We start from the raw sequence: 13,463 nt of genomic DNA on the forward strand, positions 1-13,463 counted from the left end.
ATTTGTCACGTCTGCAGGCTGTCAGGCTGCCTGATCACAGAGGAAGGTTGCAAGTCTCTGGTCTCAGCTTTTAGCTCCAGTTCTTCCCATCTGAAAGAGCTGGACCTGAGCTACAATAACCCAGGAGAGGCAGCAGTGAAGATGCTTGAGCAGCTAAGACTGGACACTCTGAGGTATGTAGATGGCTGTTACAGCCACAAACAGTGTCTGATAGATGAGGAAACTGGCTCTGTCTGATTACTTAATGCTGGAAACCAGTGTTATTTGAACAATCACACATATAGGAACATTTTTCCCATTCTGGTCTAACTTAAACAGTAGATGTCTGTATGGGGTCTCAAAGATCAAAATCTCTGTCAACAACAACGGTGCAGACTGTTCAAACTGATCTCTGGAAAGGAACTGACATTTTCACTCTCTTTATTTATTTTAAGTTTTATCTGTGAGCAGAGACCATGTCCAGGACATGTTTAGCCTGGCCCAGCATGAACTAGAATTAGGTGAAGTTGTTTCCCCAGCTTAGAAAAACATATTAGTAAAAGTAAATGGATTACTAGGTCACTCAACTTAACTGGCCGCCTACTAAAATGGGCTATTTTGCACTGCTAGTTTGATGCTTCTGAGCGTTTACTACTGAAACTTGTTTGTGCTAAAATATCAAATTGATCTTCTGGACTTTGTGATAATAGTTTGTAGAAAACAACAGAAAAATAGAATTCAGTCAAAGTGAATTAACTTTGGTCGATCAACCTTGAAATTCAAAGTCAAATTATAATATAATGAGTGCTGTCAACATTAACGCGTTAAGCTGCATTAACGCTTCAACGCCGTGTAACCCCTCATCGGGCTGATCTGCGTTAACTTGTTAATGAGAATTTGCCGCGTTAACGCCGTAATTACGGGTTAATGTTGACAGCACTAAATATAATATAAATCAATCATTCAAATCAGTCATTCATTGCTAACAGAAAGCAAAGATTAAGAAACAAAGGGATGGAGCTGGTGGACGAAACCAGGTCACTGGTTGGGTGTTAGGCCCAGACCAGTGGGTGCTTTTGACTGTAAAGCCAATCTAGCAAGGACAACCACTGGTCCTGTTACCCTGCAGCCTGCACTGCAGGATATGTGCTGTGCCACTGAGACCACGTCCACACTAGCCCAGATGGATTTGAAAACGGTGTTTTCGTCTGAAAATGCTCCGCGTCCACACTATTGTTTTCAGTCGTTTTCACAAGGTTGTGTGTCCACATTGAAACGTCCGAAAAACGCTTATATTGCAGTCCTGCGCATGCATGAAATGCAAGAAGATCTGGCCTGCCTCATTTCTGTTCGATGTCTATTCACTTTCCGGCTCGTTGAAACGTCGCAGCAAAATGAGGAAAAGCACAGAGTTTTTAAATGGACTAACAATGAGGTGGAGTTGTTGCTGCGAGTAACACAAAAGTACAAAGTTGCAAAAGCGAGTGAGAGTTACAGAATTTAAAGAAAAGTTATCTGGAGCATGTACAGACTGATATTAACCTTTAATAGGGCTGTCAAAAATGAGAGCAAACAAAACAACTGTTGTATAATGCCCTCCGCTATCTTTGTTTAATTGGTCACATGACTGCATCACATGACTAAAAAGGTGTCATCGGTTTCAAGTCTGCGTTTTTGCTGTCCACACTGCGAAGGGAAAGCACCGTTTTCAAATGTATGCATTTTCGAGAGCATGTTCAAAACACAGCATTTTCCTTGAGCGAAAACGCCTCCCTGGGAAAGTCTATGCCAGGGTGCTGAGAGGAGAGTCCGACCGTTAGTCGAAGCTTGGTTACAGGAGGAACAATGCGGTTTTCGTCCTGGTCTTGGAACACTGGACCAGCTCTTTAGCGTCTCATGGATACTCGAGGGCACATGGGAGTTTGCCCAACCAGTCTACATGTGTTTTATGGACTTGGAGAAAGCATTCGACCGTGTCCCTTGGGGAGTCCTGTGAGGGGTGCTCCGGGAGTATGGGGTGTCTGGCCCATTGCTATGGGCCATTCAGTCCTTATACGACCGTTGCAAGAGCTTGGTCCGCATAGCCGGCAATAAGTTGGACTCGTTCCAGGTGGGTGATGGATCCGCCAGGGCTGCCCTTTGTCACCGATTATGTTTATAATTTTTATGGACAGAATTTCTAGGCATAGCCAAGTGGTTTCACTTAGGTCAGGGGTCGGCTCCGGAGCCGCATGCGGCTATTTAGTCCTTATAGTGCGGCTCGGGGAAAATAAATTAGAAGTATTTAGCTGTATAGTATATTTTATTTATGTTAGTTCTTTTTTAACTTGTAGTTCTAAATTGGAAGATTATTGTGATTTTGAAGTATAAAAATAAAATTTTATTCTATTATTTCTTCATCGCTCAAAATATCCGTCACACTCGCGGAAGCTGGTGTACCCGCCGAAACGCCGCGCATTTATCGAGACTTTCAATCCCAGGCAGGCCAGTTATAGATCTTCGGATCCACATTATGTCAGCAGCTGTTCTCCACCGTGAACTATGTTAAAGACAAACACCGCTCACGCCTCACAGATGACAGCTTACAGTCCTGCGTAAAGATGAGAGTGACTTCGTAAAGCCTCGATTTGCAGACGCTGTGACCATAAGTCCCATTGTAAACATATCACGGCAGACCCGACGATGTTTGCATGAACACGCTTTTCAGCATCTCTTTATTGACCACTTTTCACACACGGTTGCTGTACGCACACAGCCGGCTGTAGCTTTTCAGCTCACAGCCCGACACACACCAACACAACAGCATAGAGAGCACAGACTTTAATCTGGCGAGGCGTGATTGCGGGTGCCGCTCAGGTGCGTCCGCCTCCCCTGCAGCGGTGCTGCAGACCACGCCCCGTCACACACATTAACCAGGTAAAATACATATTTAGGAAGAATTTTGCAAATATCTATTTTTCATCTTTTAGCAGCATAGAGCTTTTTTCCAATTACTTTTTAAAAGTCAGGTCAAGGCTCCAAAAGCCCAAAGGAGATATAAGGGTGGCGGCACACAACAGTTTTTGTTTGCTGGATCATTTTAGTTCAGCTGGGTGTCTTTCCTTTTGTTATATTTCTTTAAGAGTTCAAAATGTGTTACTTACATAAATAAATTGTAATTTTCTCTGTAGCACTTCATGGATTTAAGCAACACACCTTAGTTGTTCATACAAAGCATAAAGGTAAAACGCAATATATGCAGTGTTATCTTAATTTTAGATGTCAAAAAGCATTTGCGGCTCCCAGTGTTTTCTTTTGCATGGAAACCGGGTCCAAATGGTTGCTGACCCCTGACTTAGGTGGTCTCAGGATCTCATCTCTGCTTTTTGCAGATGACGTGGTTCTGTTGGCTTCATCGGGTGAAGGCTTCCAGCTCACCTTGGAACGATTCGAAGCCGAGTGTGAAGCGGTGGGAATGAGAATCAGCACCTCCAAATCTGAGGCCATGGTCCTCACCCGGAAAAGGGTGGAGTGCCCACTCTGGGTCAGGGTCGAGTTCCTGCCCCAACTGGAGGAGTTTAAGTATCTCGGGGTCTTGTTCATGAGCGATGGAGAAGGGAGCAGGAGATTGACAGACGGATTGGTGCAGCGGCTGCAGCAATGAGGACGCTGCACCAGTCCGTCGTGGCTGAGTGTAAAAGCGAAGCTCTCAATTTACCGGTCGATCTCAATTTAACCCTACCCTCAGCTATGGCCACGAGCTGTGGGTAGTGACCGAAAGAACGAGATCGTGAATACAAGTGGTGGAAATGGGCTTCCTCTCAAAGGTGGCTGGCCTCTCCCTTAGAGATAGGGTGAGAAGTTTGGCCAGCTGAGGTGGTTCGGGCATCTGACAAGGATGCCTCCTGGGGGCCTCCTGAGTGAGGTGTTCCGGGCATGTCCCACCGGGAAAGACCCAGGACGCGCTGGACAGATTATATCTCTCGGCTGGCCTGGGAACGCTTTGGTGTTCCCCCAGACAAGCTGGAGTAGGTGGCTGGGGAGAGGGAGGTCTGGGCCTCTCTGCTTGGGCTGCTGCCCCCACGACCCGGCCCCGGATAAGTGGAAGAAAATGGATGGATGGATGGAAAACACCATCTCAGTGTGGACGGGAGGCCAAAACGGAGAGAAAACGAGGCGTTTTCAAACTAAAACGTGTTAGTGTGGACGTAGCCGAGGAGCTCCAGAAAGAGCCTTCATGGTGGCCCTGCAGCCAACCAGCACTTCAGTCAAATGCTGTCAAAAGTGACCCAGAGACACTGTTAGCTGTAACCATCAATGACCAAGAATTGTGTCATTTAATTCAGGGTTTCCCTGTTTTATTGTTTGATATCATTTCTGAATAAATAAATCAAGATGACGAGCCTTTAAATGCACTTATGTTAGTATAAATATACAAAAATAAAAGATAATTTTCCTGTTAGGAGAATAAGAAATAAATATATTCATCACATGCATCAAATCACAACCTCCTCCTGCAAGAGTGCAGCATTGTGATTGGTTGATGCTGTTTCCATCATTTATGTTTGTTTACCTTCAACAAATTTGCTCTACACAGCATTTATTAATTAGAAGGATTATTAATAAACGTCTTTCTCTCTGCTTTTGGTGGAGTGAAACAATAACTCCTATCTCCAGAGGTCCACAGGTCCACTGGCACCTGGTCCTAACTTCACCCATGTCTGCACCCTCAGACATCCCACTGTGGAGGCATCCTCGCCTGGACCAGTGGCTGCCCTTGTGAGACAGACTTTATGGTCACAAACAGCCCTAATCTGAGAATGAAGGCTCCTTTACATAGAAAGCAGTATGTGGTGTGATGACCGCTGCATTAGCTCAAAATATGTGATGCACTGGCTGCTGCACTCTACCTGTACTGGATCAGTTTTTGTAGCCAGTCCCAGTCTTTACATTTAATATGCACCCACTCCCTGACAGCATGAATGTCACAGTGTGTTGAACCTTGACTGTGGCACATGTCAATGCTCCCTGGACATCGTGCTCAATAAAGGAGATTAAATGTGATGTGATTATGAGTTTTGCTCTTTTGAAGTTGAAACATTTATGTGTCAAAATGTTGGACTGTTCCTTCATCAGTGTGTAACAGTGTGTGTATGAGAGCCATGTAATGTCCATGTGTGCATGCTGACTGTGCTGCTCTGACCCCCCTCCTCCTTTCAGGGTGGAGCCTGCTGGAGTCCGATGGTTGAGACCAGGCCTGAGGAAGTGTAAGTGTGTTTTTAATGGGATTTATGAAAACAAAGCAGCACACATTAAACCATCTTCATCATGTCAGGAGTCATCATCAAAGTGTCAATCAATGAACAGATGATGGATCAATAACTGCAGCTGGATTGTGTTTGTTCTCTCCATCAGATTCCTGTCAACTCACAATCGACACAAACACAGTGAACACAAACCTCCAACTGTCTGGCAACAACAGGAAGGTGACACGTGTGGAGGAGGTTCAGTCATATCCTGATCATCCAGACAGATTTAGTTACTGGAAACAGCTGCTGTGTAGAAATGGTCTGACTGGTCGCTGTTACTGGGAGGTCGAGTGGAGAGGAAACGTTTTTATATCAGTAAGTTACAGAGGAATCAGAAGGAAAGGATGGGGTGATGAGTGTGTGTTTGGTAGAAATGATCACTCCTGGAGTCTTTTCTGCTCTGATCGTGGTTCCTCTGTGTGGCACAATAACAAAGAAACACCCATCTCCTCCTCCTCTGTCTCTAACAGAGTAGCAGTGTATGTGGACTGTCCTGCTGGCACTCTGTCCTTCTACAGAGTCTCCTCTGACTCTCTGATCCACCTCCACACCTTCAACACCACATTCACTGAACCTCTTTATCCTGGATTTGGGATCTGGGATCCATCTGATACTTTGAGAATAAAGAGTTCTTTAAGAAGAGTTTTTTGGGGTTTGACTCAAGAGTCAGTGACTCTGTGTAGTTAGTCTTACCTGTTAGAGAAACAGGTCAGTCTGTACATGTCTGTGTCTTTCACTCAGAAACACATGATGAGATTCATGGATTCAGTCAGTTGATGTTTTAAACTAAATGATTCACAAATTATGATTCAACACAAGTTTGGTGAGCAGCAGGGCTCATCCTGATTTTTGTTTTTGTGCATTATAACGATGAAATAACTTTGTCATGTCTGTGGTGGCCTTTGGAGAATTAAACCATCCTTTAGAAACTAGATATAAATGTCATATTTTCCAACATTGATATTTTTCTGTGTTTCAGACGACAATGAAAAGATAAAGAACAGTCTGTAAATCATAAGTTATCAATTCAAATGATTATTAAAGGCACAAGAGAAGCTTCCTGTTATTTGTACCACTCACCTGGTCATGTGATCCAGCTGTGCAGCCAATCATAACTGACATCACTTTCTACTTTGATATTTCCATGGTTAATGGACTGATTCTTGTTTAACACGTTCATACTCTGATGGATGCATCGGAGAGGGTTAGTGTCTTGCTCAAGGACACTTTGTGTGCCAGCTGGAGCAGTCAGGGATTGAACCACCAACCTTCTGATCATTAGATGCCTTGCTCTATCTCCTGAGCTACAGCCATCATCAAAGCTCTTTCTTAAATCCTCTCTGAGAGGAGCTCAAACACGAGGAAGAGACGAAAGTGAGGGAAGAGAGTGGACTCATTAGTAAAATGAAAAACAGCCAGCGTTGATGTTTAAGACAAGTGAGGTAACAGAAATACTATATATGGCAGCGGTCACCATGGCAACATCAATGTCGGTTGCTACGTGTTGTATTGATCCTGATCTGTGAGCCTCATATCAGGATATGCTGTTGTTTGTATTTGTTTTCATTGTTACCATTTTTGTGTCTTTTTTTAACAAACTACTTTTATCTTGCCATCGTTTGTCAGAGTCAAACTAAATTTGGTTCATCTTTCTACAATAAAAACATATCTTCATCTTAATTATTGTATGTGCAGAGTTGTAGTTACTCACAGTGACCACTGGAGGCATGTGATCCTGATAGTTTCCCTGGAACCGTCCAGTTCATCCACATTAACCCTTTAAGACCTACCATAGAACCAAGTCCGCCAGAGCTTATATTATATCTTTACATGCTGTAGTGCCATTTTTGGGAGCATTTCAAGTTGCTATACATCAATACAACCATTACAGCCTAGATTTTAATAATATGTAGGAATTAAGTGCATAGTGATTATATAAATTGCAAAAAAGTGCAATAAACTACAAAAAAATTGAAAATTGTTTTTTTAACATATATTTCTAGTTAGAGAAATTTAAGAGGCTTATCCCTCAAAACTGTAAATACAAAAAAGTTGCACAAAACAGTTTCCCACCACAGGAAATTTATTTTGAGTGCCTTCATAGTTTTATTTTTGAAATACACCAATTTTTATACACTGCAGGAAAAACGAAAATAAATATTATAGTGCAAATTTGCAAAAAAGCAGCATATGCATCAAAATAAACTATTTCCAGCAGTGCAATATGAGTCCTAAGCATCCCAGAAACGACACAGAAAGTCATAAAGTCAAACATAACTTTTAAAAACAACAGTATAAGCTCATTGAGGCCCGGACCGTAAAAAACTACATTTCCGCGAAAATGATGTCACTTCCGGTTTCGGGCAGGTCATGGCGGACATGCGATTGTTCACGCTGCCGTCTAATCCAATGTAGGAAGTGTTACAAACAGCTGATCGGATCGGCAAAACCTGTTTCTGGAATATTATGTTTTTGTTGCTGCAAGCGCTTTTTATGCAGTTTTTGCAAAGCTATATGTGGAAGGAAACTGTGACTTAGGACAAGCTGATGGCATAAGATGTAAGTACAACTCCTCAGGTTTCATATGCAAAAAAAAATATTGCGCTAGCTCACGTGGTTGCAGAGCTACCAGGATTTAAAAATAGTTACGCAAAACAGAGCGTGCCCGCTCCTACCGGTTTTAAAGGGTTAATGAAGCTGTTGGTGATTAACGCTCATCTGTACAACTTTAACAACAATATTAAACATTTAATCGCTCTACAAACAGTTTGTCTGATGTAAACTGTGTCTTAAGGGATCAAAGTAAATGTCACATAGAAAGCAGATTTCACTGTAATGTACTCTGTTTGAAATATTCCAAATATAATCTGGCTTGGTAATGATTTACTCATATATTGTCCACGCAGACTAAAGCAGTAGGAGATGAGATGGAAAACAATTAGAAGAATCTTTACTCTTTAATGTCACAAATTCCTGTTCCTCTTTGTATGTAACATAACAACATACATGATACAGCTGCAGCAACTGAGGCGAGGAGAGAGGCAGCAACAAGAAAACTGGAAGAAGGAGACCAACAACACCACCTGTGGAAATCTTTCCCCAATCAAGCGTAATCATATCAGCATTTCATCAAAAGCACACATGCTCCGACCTGACAATGCAGAGGTGTGGCAAAATCATTGAAATCATTTATTAAACAAATGAGTGCATCAAAAATAAGAGTGGAGCTGCAATGAAAGAGAAGTGAACTTTCTTCAGTTAACACAAAGTTTTCCCTAACAGGTGACATTTAATGAAAGTGACTTTATTACCACACACACATTCAGAGGCAGTCTACAGGAGCAGAGCTGCCAGCTATTCAGCAAATGTCTCCCTGCAATCCTCACTGCAATACCTACATTTGAAAATGAAACCACCTCTACTGTTCACACATGAAAAGTCGTGTGAAGAACCAGTTTTCCTCAGATCTCTGTTTTAGTAACTCTGAAGTCTGAACTTTTGATTTTTGCATTCTGTTTGTACTGATAACTGTCAGTGGATTATTTTGATCCCAAAGAAATCTTTAACACACATGTAGTGATGGGACGTGTGCACTGAAACAATGGTTAGGAAACAGAAATCGCCTGAGAATCTGCTCATGTTTAAGATTTCTTCTTTACAAACATTTTCTATGGCTGTTCCCAGTATGACCAGTGATACAAAGCATGGGAAATGGGGATTAGTTCATTCAGACAAATACACTTTTTAAAATGTAAAAATAAAGAAATGAATCAATAAAATATAAAGTCAAAGAAATAAAAAATAAGGGTCTGAGGCATCTGTCTCACTGTATCCATGGCAACAATTTACTTTCTGTTCCTTCATATCAGAACCACATCTTTGAAATCAAAAACATTTAAGATTCAAATTCAACCACAGATGTGTTCAATTAAATATTCAATGAAGCAGTGCAATGTTTTTATCACTATCCAAATTTGAACTCTAAGTAGAAGATTTAAAATAGCAACACACACACACACACACACACACACACAGTATGCAGACATGATTTAGGTGATGATAATATAACGACTGCACATACCCGTGGGATGATTCATGTCCCTTTTCTTACTCTATGCAATGATGAACTTCTTGCTTCAGGACCTTCTTGATGAATTTGTTTTCTAATCCACAGTTTTCTACCTGATCTGTGTGTTTGAAGTAAAATGTGTTACTTCAAATGTAAAAGTTAAACAGACAGAAAGCATCAACGTGGACTTCAATCAATGTTTTGTGTTCATACAGGTCAGCTGTTGCACACAGAGGTCCTGGATTTACACTGTGCCCTGGTTCCTGTGTTTCTGTATGTAGTTTAGTCTAAAGTGGATCCTCCTCATGTACAGGCTGAATTATCTGTTCAACAATCAGCATTTCTGATTCATGGATTTCATTTGTTTTTACTTGCTAGTTTTGACTGAGATTACAACATACAGTGGGGCAAAAAAGTATTTAGTCAGCCACCGATTGTGCAAGTTCCCCCACTTAAAATGATGACAGAGGTCAGTAATTTGCACCAGAGGTACACTTCAACTGTGAGAGACAGAATGTGAAAAAAAAATCCATGAATTCACATGGTAGGATTTGTAAAGAATTTATTCGTAAATCAGGGTGGAAAATAAGTATTTGGTCACCTCAAACAAGGAAAATCCCTGGCTCTCACAGACCTGTAACGTCTTCTGTAAGAAGCTTTTCTGTCCCCCACTCGTTACCTGTATGAATGGCACCTGTTTGACCTCATCATCTGTATAAAAGACACCTGTCCACAGCCTCAACCAGTCAGACTCCAAACTCCGCCATGGCCAAGACCAAAGAGCTTTCGAAGGACACCAGGAAAAGAATTGTAGACCTGCACCAGACTGGGAAGAGTGAATCTACAATAGGCAAGCAGCTTGGTGTGAAAAAATCAACTGTGGGAGCAATCATCAGAAAATGGAAGACATACAAGACCACTGATAATCTCCCTCGATCTGGGGCTCCACGCAAGATCTCATCCCGTGGGGTCAAAATGATCATGAGAACGGTGAGCAAAGATCCCAGAACCACACGGGGGGACCTGGTGAATGACCTGCAGAGAGCTGGGACCAAAGTAACAAAGGTCACCATCAGTAACACACTACAACGTCAGGGAATCAAATCCCGCAGTGCCAGACGTGTTCCGCTGCTGAAGCCAGTGCATGTCCAGGCCCGTCTGAAGTTTGCCAGAGAGCACATGGATGATACAGCAGAGGATTGGGAGAATGTCATGTGGTCAGATGAAACCAAAGTAGAACTTTTTGGTATAAACTCAACTCGTCGTGTTTGGAGGAAGAAGAATACTGAGTTGCATCCCAAGAACACCATACCTACTGTGAAGCATGGGGGTGGAAACATCATGCTATGGGGCTGTTTTTCTGCCAAGGGGACAGGACGACTGATCCGTGTTAAGGACAGAATGAATGGGGCCAAGTATCGTGAGATTTTGAGCCAAAACCTCCTTCCATCAGTGAGAACTTTGAAGATGAAACGAGGCTGGGTCTTCCAACATGACAATGATCCAAAACACACCGCCCGGGCAACAAAGGAGTGGCTCCGAAGAAGCATTTGAAAGTCCTGGAGTGGCCTAGCCAGTCTCCAGACCTCAACCCCATAGAAAATCTGTGGCGGGAGTTGAAAGTCTGTGTTGCTCGGCGACAGCCCCAAAACATCACTGCTCTTGAGAAGATCTGCATGGAGGAATGGGCCAAAATACCAGCTACTGTGTGTGCAAACCTGGTAAAGACCTATAGTAAACGTTTGACCTCTGTTATTGCCAACAAAGGTTATGTTACAAAGTATTGAGTTGTATTTTTGTTATTGACCAAATACTTATTTTCCACCCTGATTTACAAATAAATTCTTTACAAATCCTACCATGTGAATTCATGGATTTTTTTTTCACATTCTGTCTCTCACAGTTGAAGTGTACCTCTGGTGCAAATTACTGACCTCTGTCATCATTTTAAGTGGGGGAACTTGCACAATCGGTGGCTGACTAAATACTTTTTTGCCCCACTGTATCTGTGGTGGCATCTGTTCAGTGTTATGGAAGTTTTACAGCACTAATCTCACTTCACTCTGTAACATAACAGTGAACAATATTACTATTAGAAAGATTATTAGAGAAGCCACAATCAGATGATCCCCTATGAGGTGTCCTTGGTTATAGTGTGAAGTCATCTGAGGGGAGAGAGAAGAAAGAAACACTTCAGTGTTAATGAAAAAGTCATCAGTCTTCTTATGGGAAGAGACCTCCACCAGACCAAGACAGGTAACCATCCAACACGTTCTCATCCCAAAACCTAACATACCGATGCCATGTGACAAATCGATGCTATGTGACTATTAAATTCCCTTCTTTTGAATTCTTTTGGCGACAGAGAAAGACTTCCGACTCAGAGTGGTCAAGTTCAAAAAATGATCTTTATTGTACATTTCCGGAAACGGAGACCTGTACCCACTAACACACGCTCAGGTCTGAAAGCATTAGAAGCCAGAATGGGTATACATAGTTCTGCTATAGGTCGCACACAGACACACACAGTTTCCATCAAAACAACTCCTTCTGCTCTGACTAATGTGTGTGTGTGTTACTTAGTTCTGCTTTTTCTGTCTGGTTTCCTGTATTTTATTAATATGCCTCTGCAGCTCTGCACTAAACTTCCTGTTTCTTAACCTCCCCTTACTAAAGCCTTGTTGTCTTGCAAATAAACCTTTAAAGTGATTGAAATGATGTTATGTATTTATTTTTGGCCTATACTACTGTGGCCCTGAGAGGCCAAACGGACTGCAACTTAAGAAAACACCAGCAATAAAAAAAAAAAACGCTGCAAAAGCACAAAAAACACAACTGAAATAGGAAAAAAGAAAATGCAAATTCAAAAAACGAAAACACAAATGGGAAAAAAGAAAACTGAAGTGTTTCTGGGGAGACAATAGTAATTAGTAATAAACAGAGCCAGTGTGACAAAGTGGAGCTTGTGAGAGTGAGTAGATTGAAGAAAGTGAGGGACTCAGATGTGTCAGTTGGTTTGTCTTTGTTTTTGAGTGTGGAGGAGAGTTAGATTGGGTTGGTTTTAAAGCTAAGTTAAGAATATTCTGAATTTCAATTCAATTTTATTTATATAGCGCCAAATCACAACAACAGTCGCCTCAAGGCGCTTTATATTGTACAGTTTAATTTCCAAAACTTGCATATGATCTTTAGTTTGCAGCTGGACTATCACATAGCAGCTGGAGCAGTCTCAAATGGAGGCCAGTCCACTGCTGCCACCTGTGGCCAAGTGCCATAGCCTACTACTAGATGAACTTGTGACACACATCTGCAGTAGAGGCTGAGTGGCTGCTCTTACACCTGGAGCATCCAAATCGACCCACAAACATGTTGAAAGATGCAATGCCATCAATGTGGATTGTCCAGACTGAGAGACCTCTTCCCTCTGACCCCTCCCCAAACCCTCAAACCCTCCTACCCACCTCGACATACAAACTCTGTGTGGCTTCACGTGTTCTGTTGATGTTTACATGATCGAAGTAACTTGAACACAAACACAAACAAACAAAGAGGAAGACCGCACCGGAAGGAAAAAACTACAAGTCCCAGCATCCTCTGTGTTTAGGGAGGAGCAGTGAAAGTGAAAGTATTGATCCTCCCAGAGCAGCAGGAGGAGGAAGGTGGAGCTGAGGCAGGTGAGTGTTAACATGAATATGTTTCTTCTTATGACATAAAATAATTCCACGCTGTTCGTGTCTGTGGGTGAAATGTGAGGCCGGTCGGCTCCTCTGAGTGCTGGTTTCCTGTAAGTAGAGAGGAAGTGAGTTTAGCTGAGCCTCCGTTTAGTGTGAGAGAGCAGGAGGAGAGTGAGAGCTGTGCTGAGGCAGGGTGAGTGTTAACACCGCTCTGACATTACTGTGTCTCTGTGGCGGGAACAACAGGCTCCGTCAGTGGAGGCAAAAATAATCAGACTTTGGTTTTTCAAAGGAAACAACTTTATGTCGGAAGTTCCCGCACACTCATTGGATAATGATGTGTCAATCTCAAGTTATTAGCCAATGAGCGTGCGGTTTCGTGTGGCACTTTGATTAGTTGAGTATCTGAGGCTGAGACTGTCAAACAGGACTGTAAAACATGATTGTTGGGCT

The 13,463-nt window shown here is 42.3% G+C and overlaps 1 protein-coding gene across 1 annotated transcript in view; it reads left to right on the top strand.

The window, feature by feature from the left end:
* Positions 1-5,954, top strand: part of LOC102796743 (NACHT, LRR and PYD domains-containing protein 3-like) — a 155,761-nt gene extending 149,807 nt beyond the window's left edge. The window contains exons 8-10 of the mRNA XM_087838417.1: positions 18-173; positions 5,179-5,225; positions 5,374-5,954. Of these exons, the coding sequence (XP_087694543.1) occupies positions 18-173; positions 5,179-5,225; positions 5,374-5,954 (784 nt within the window). The remainder of the gene's footprint in view (positions 1-17; positions 174-5,178; positions 5,226-5,373) is intronic.
* The last annotated feature ends 7,509 nt before the right edge of the window (positions 5,955-13,463 follow it).

This window comes from Neolamprologus brichardi, chromosome 3, assembly GCF_056152115.1.
Source record: "Neolamprologus brichardi isolate AB-2024 chromosome 3, ASM5615211v1, whole genome shotgun sequence".
Lineage (NCBI taxonomy): Eukaryota > Metazoa > Chordata > Actinopteri > Cichliformes > Cichlidae > Neolamprologus > Neolamprologus brichardi.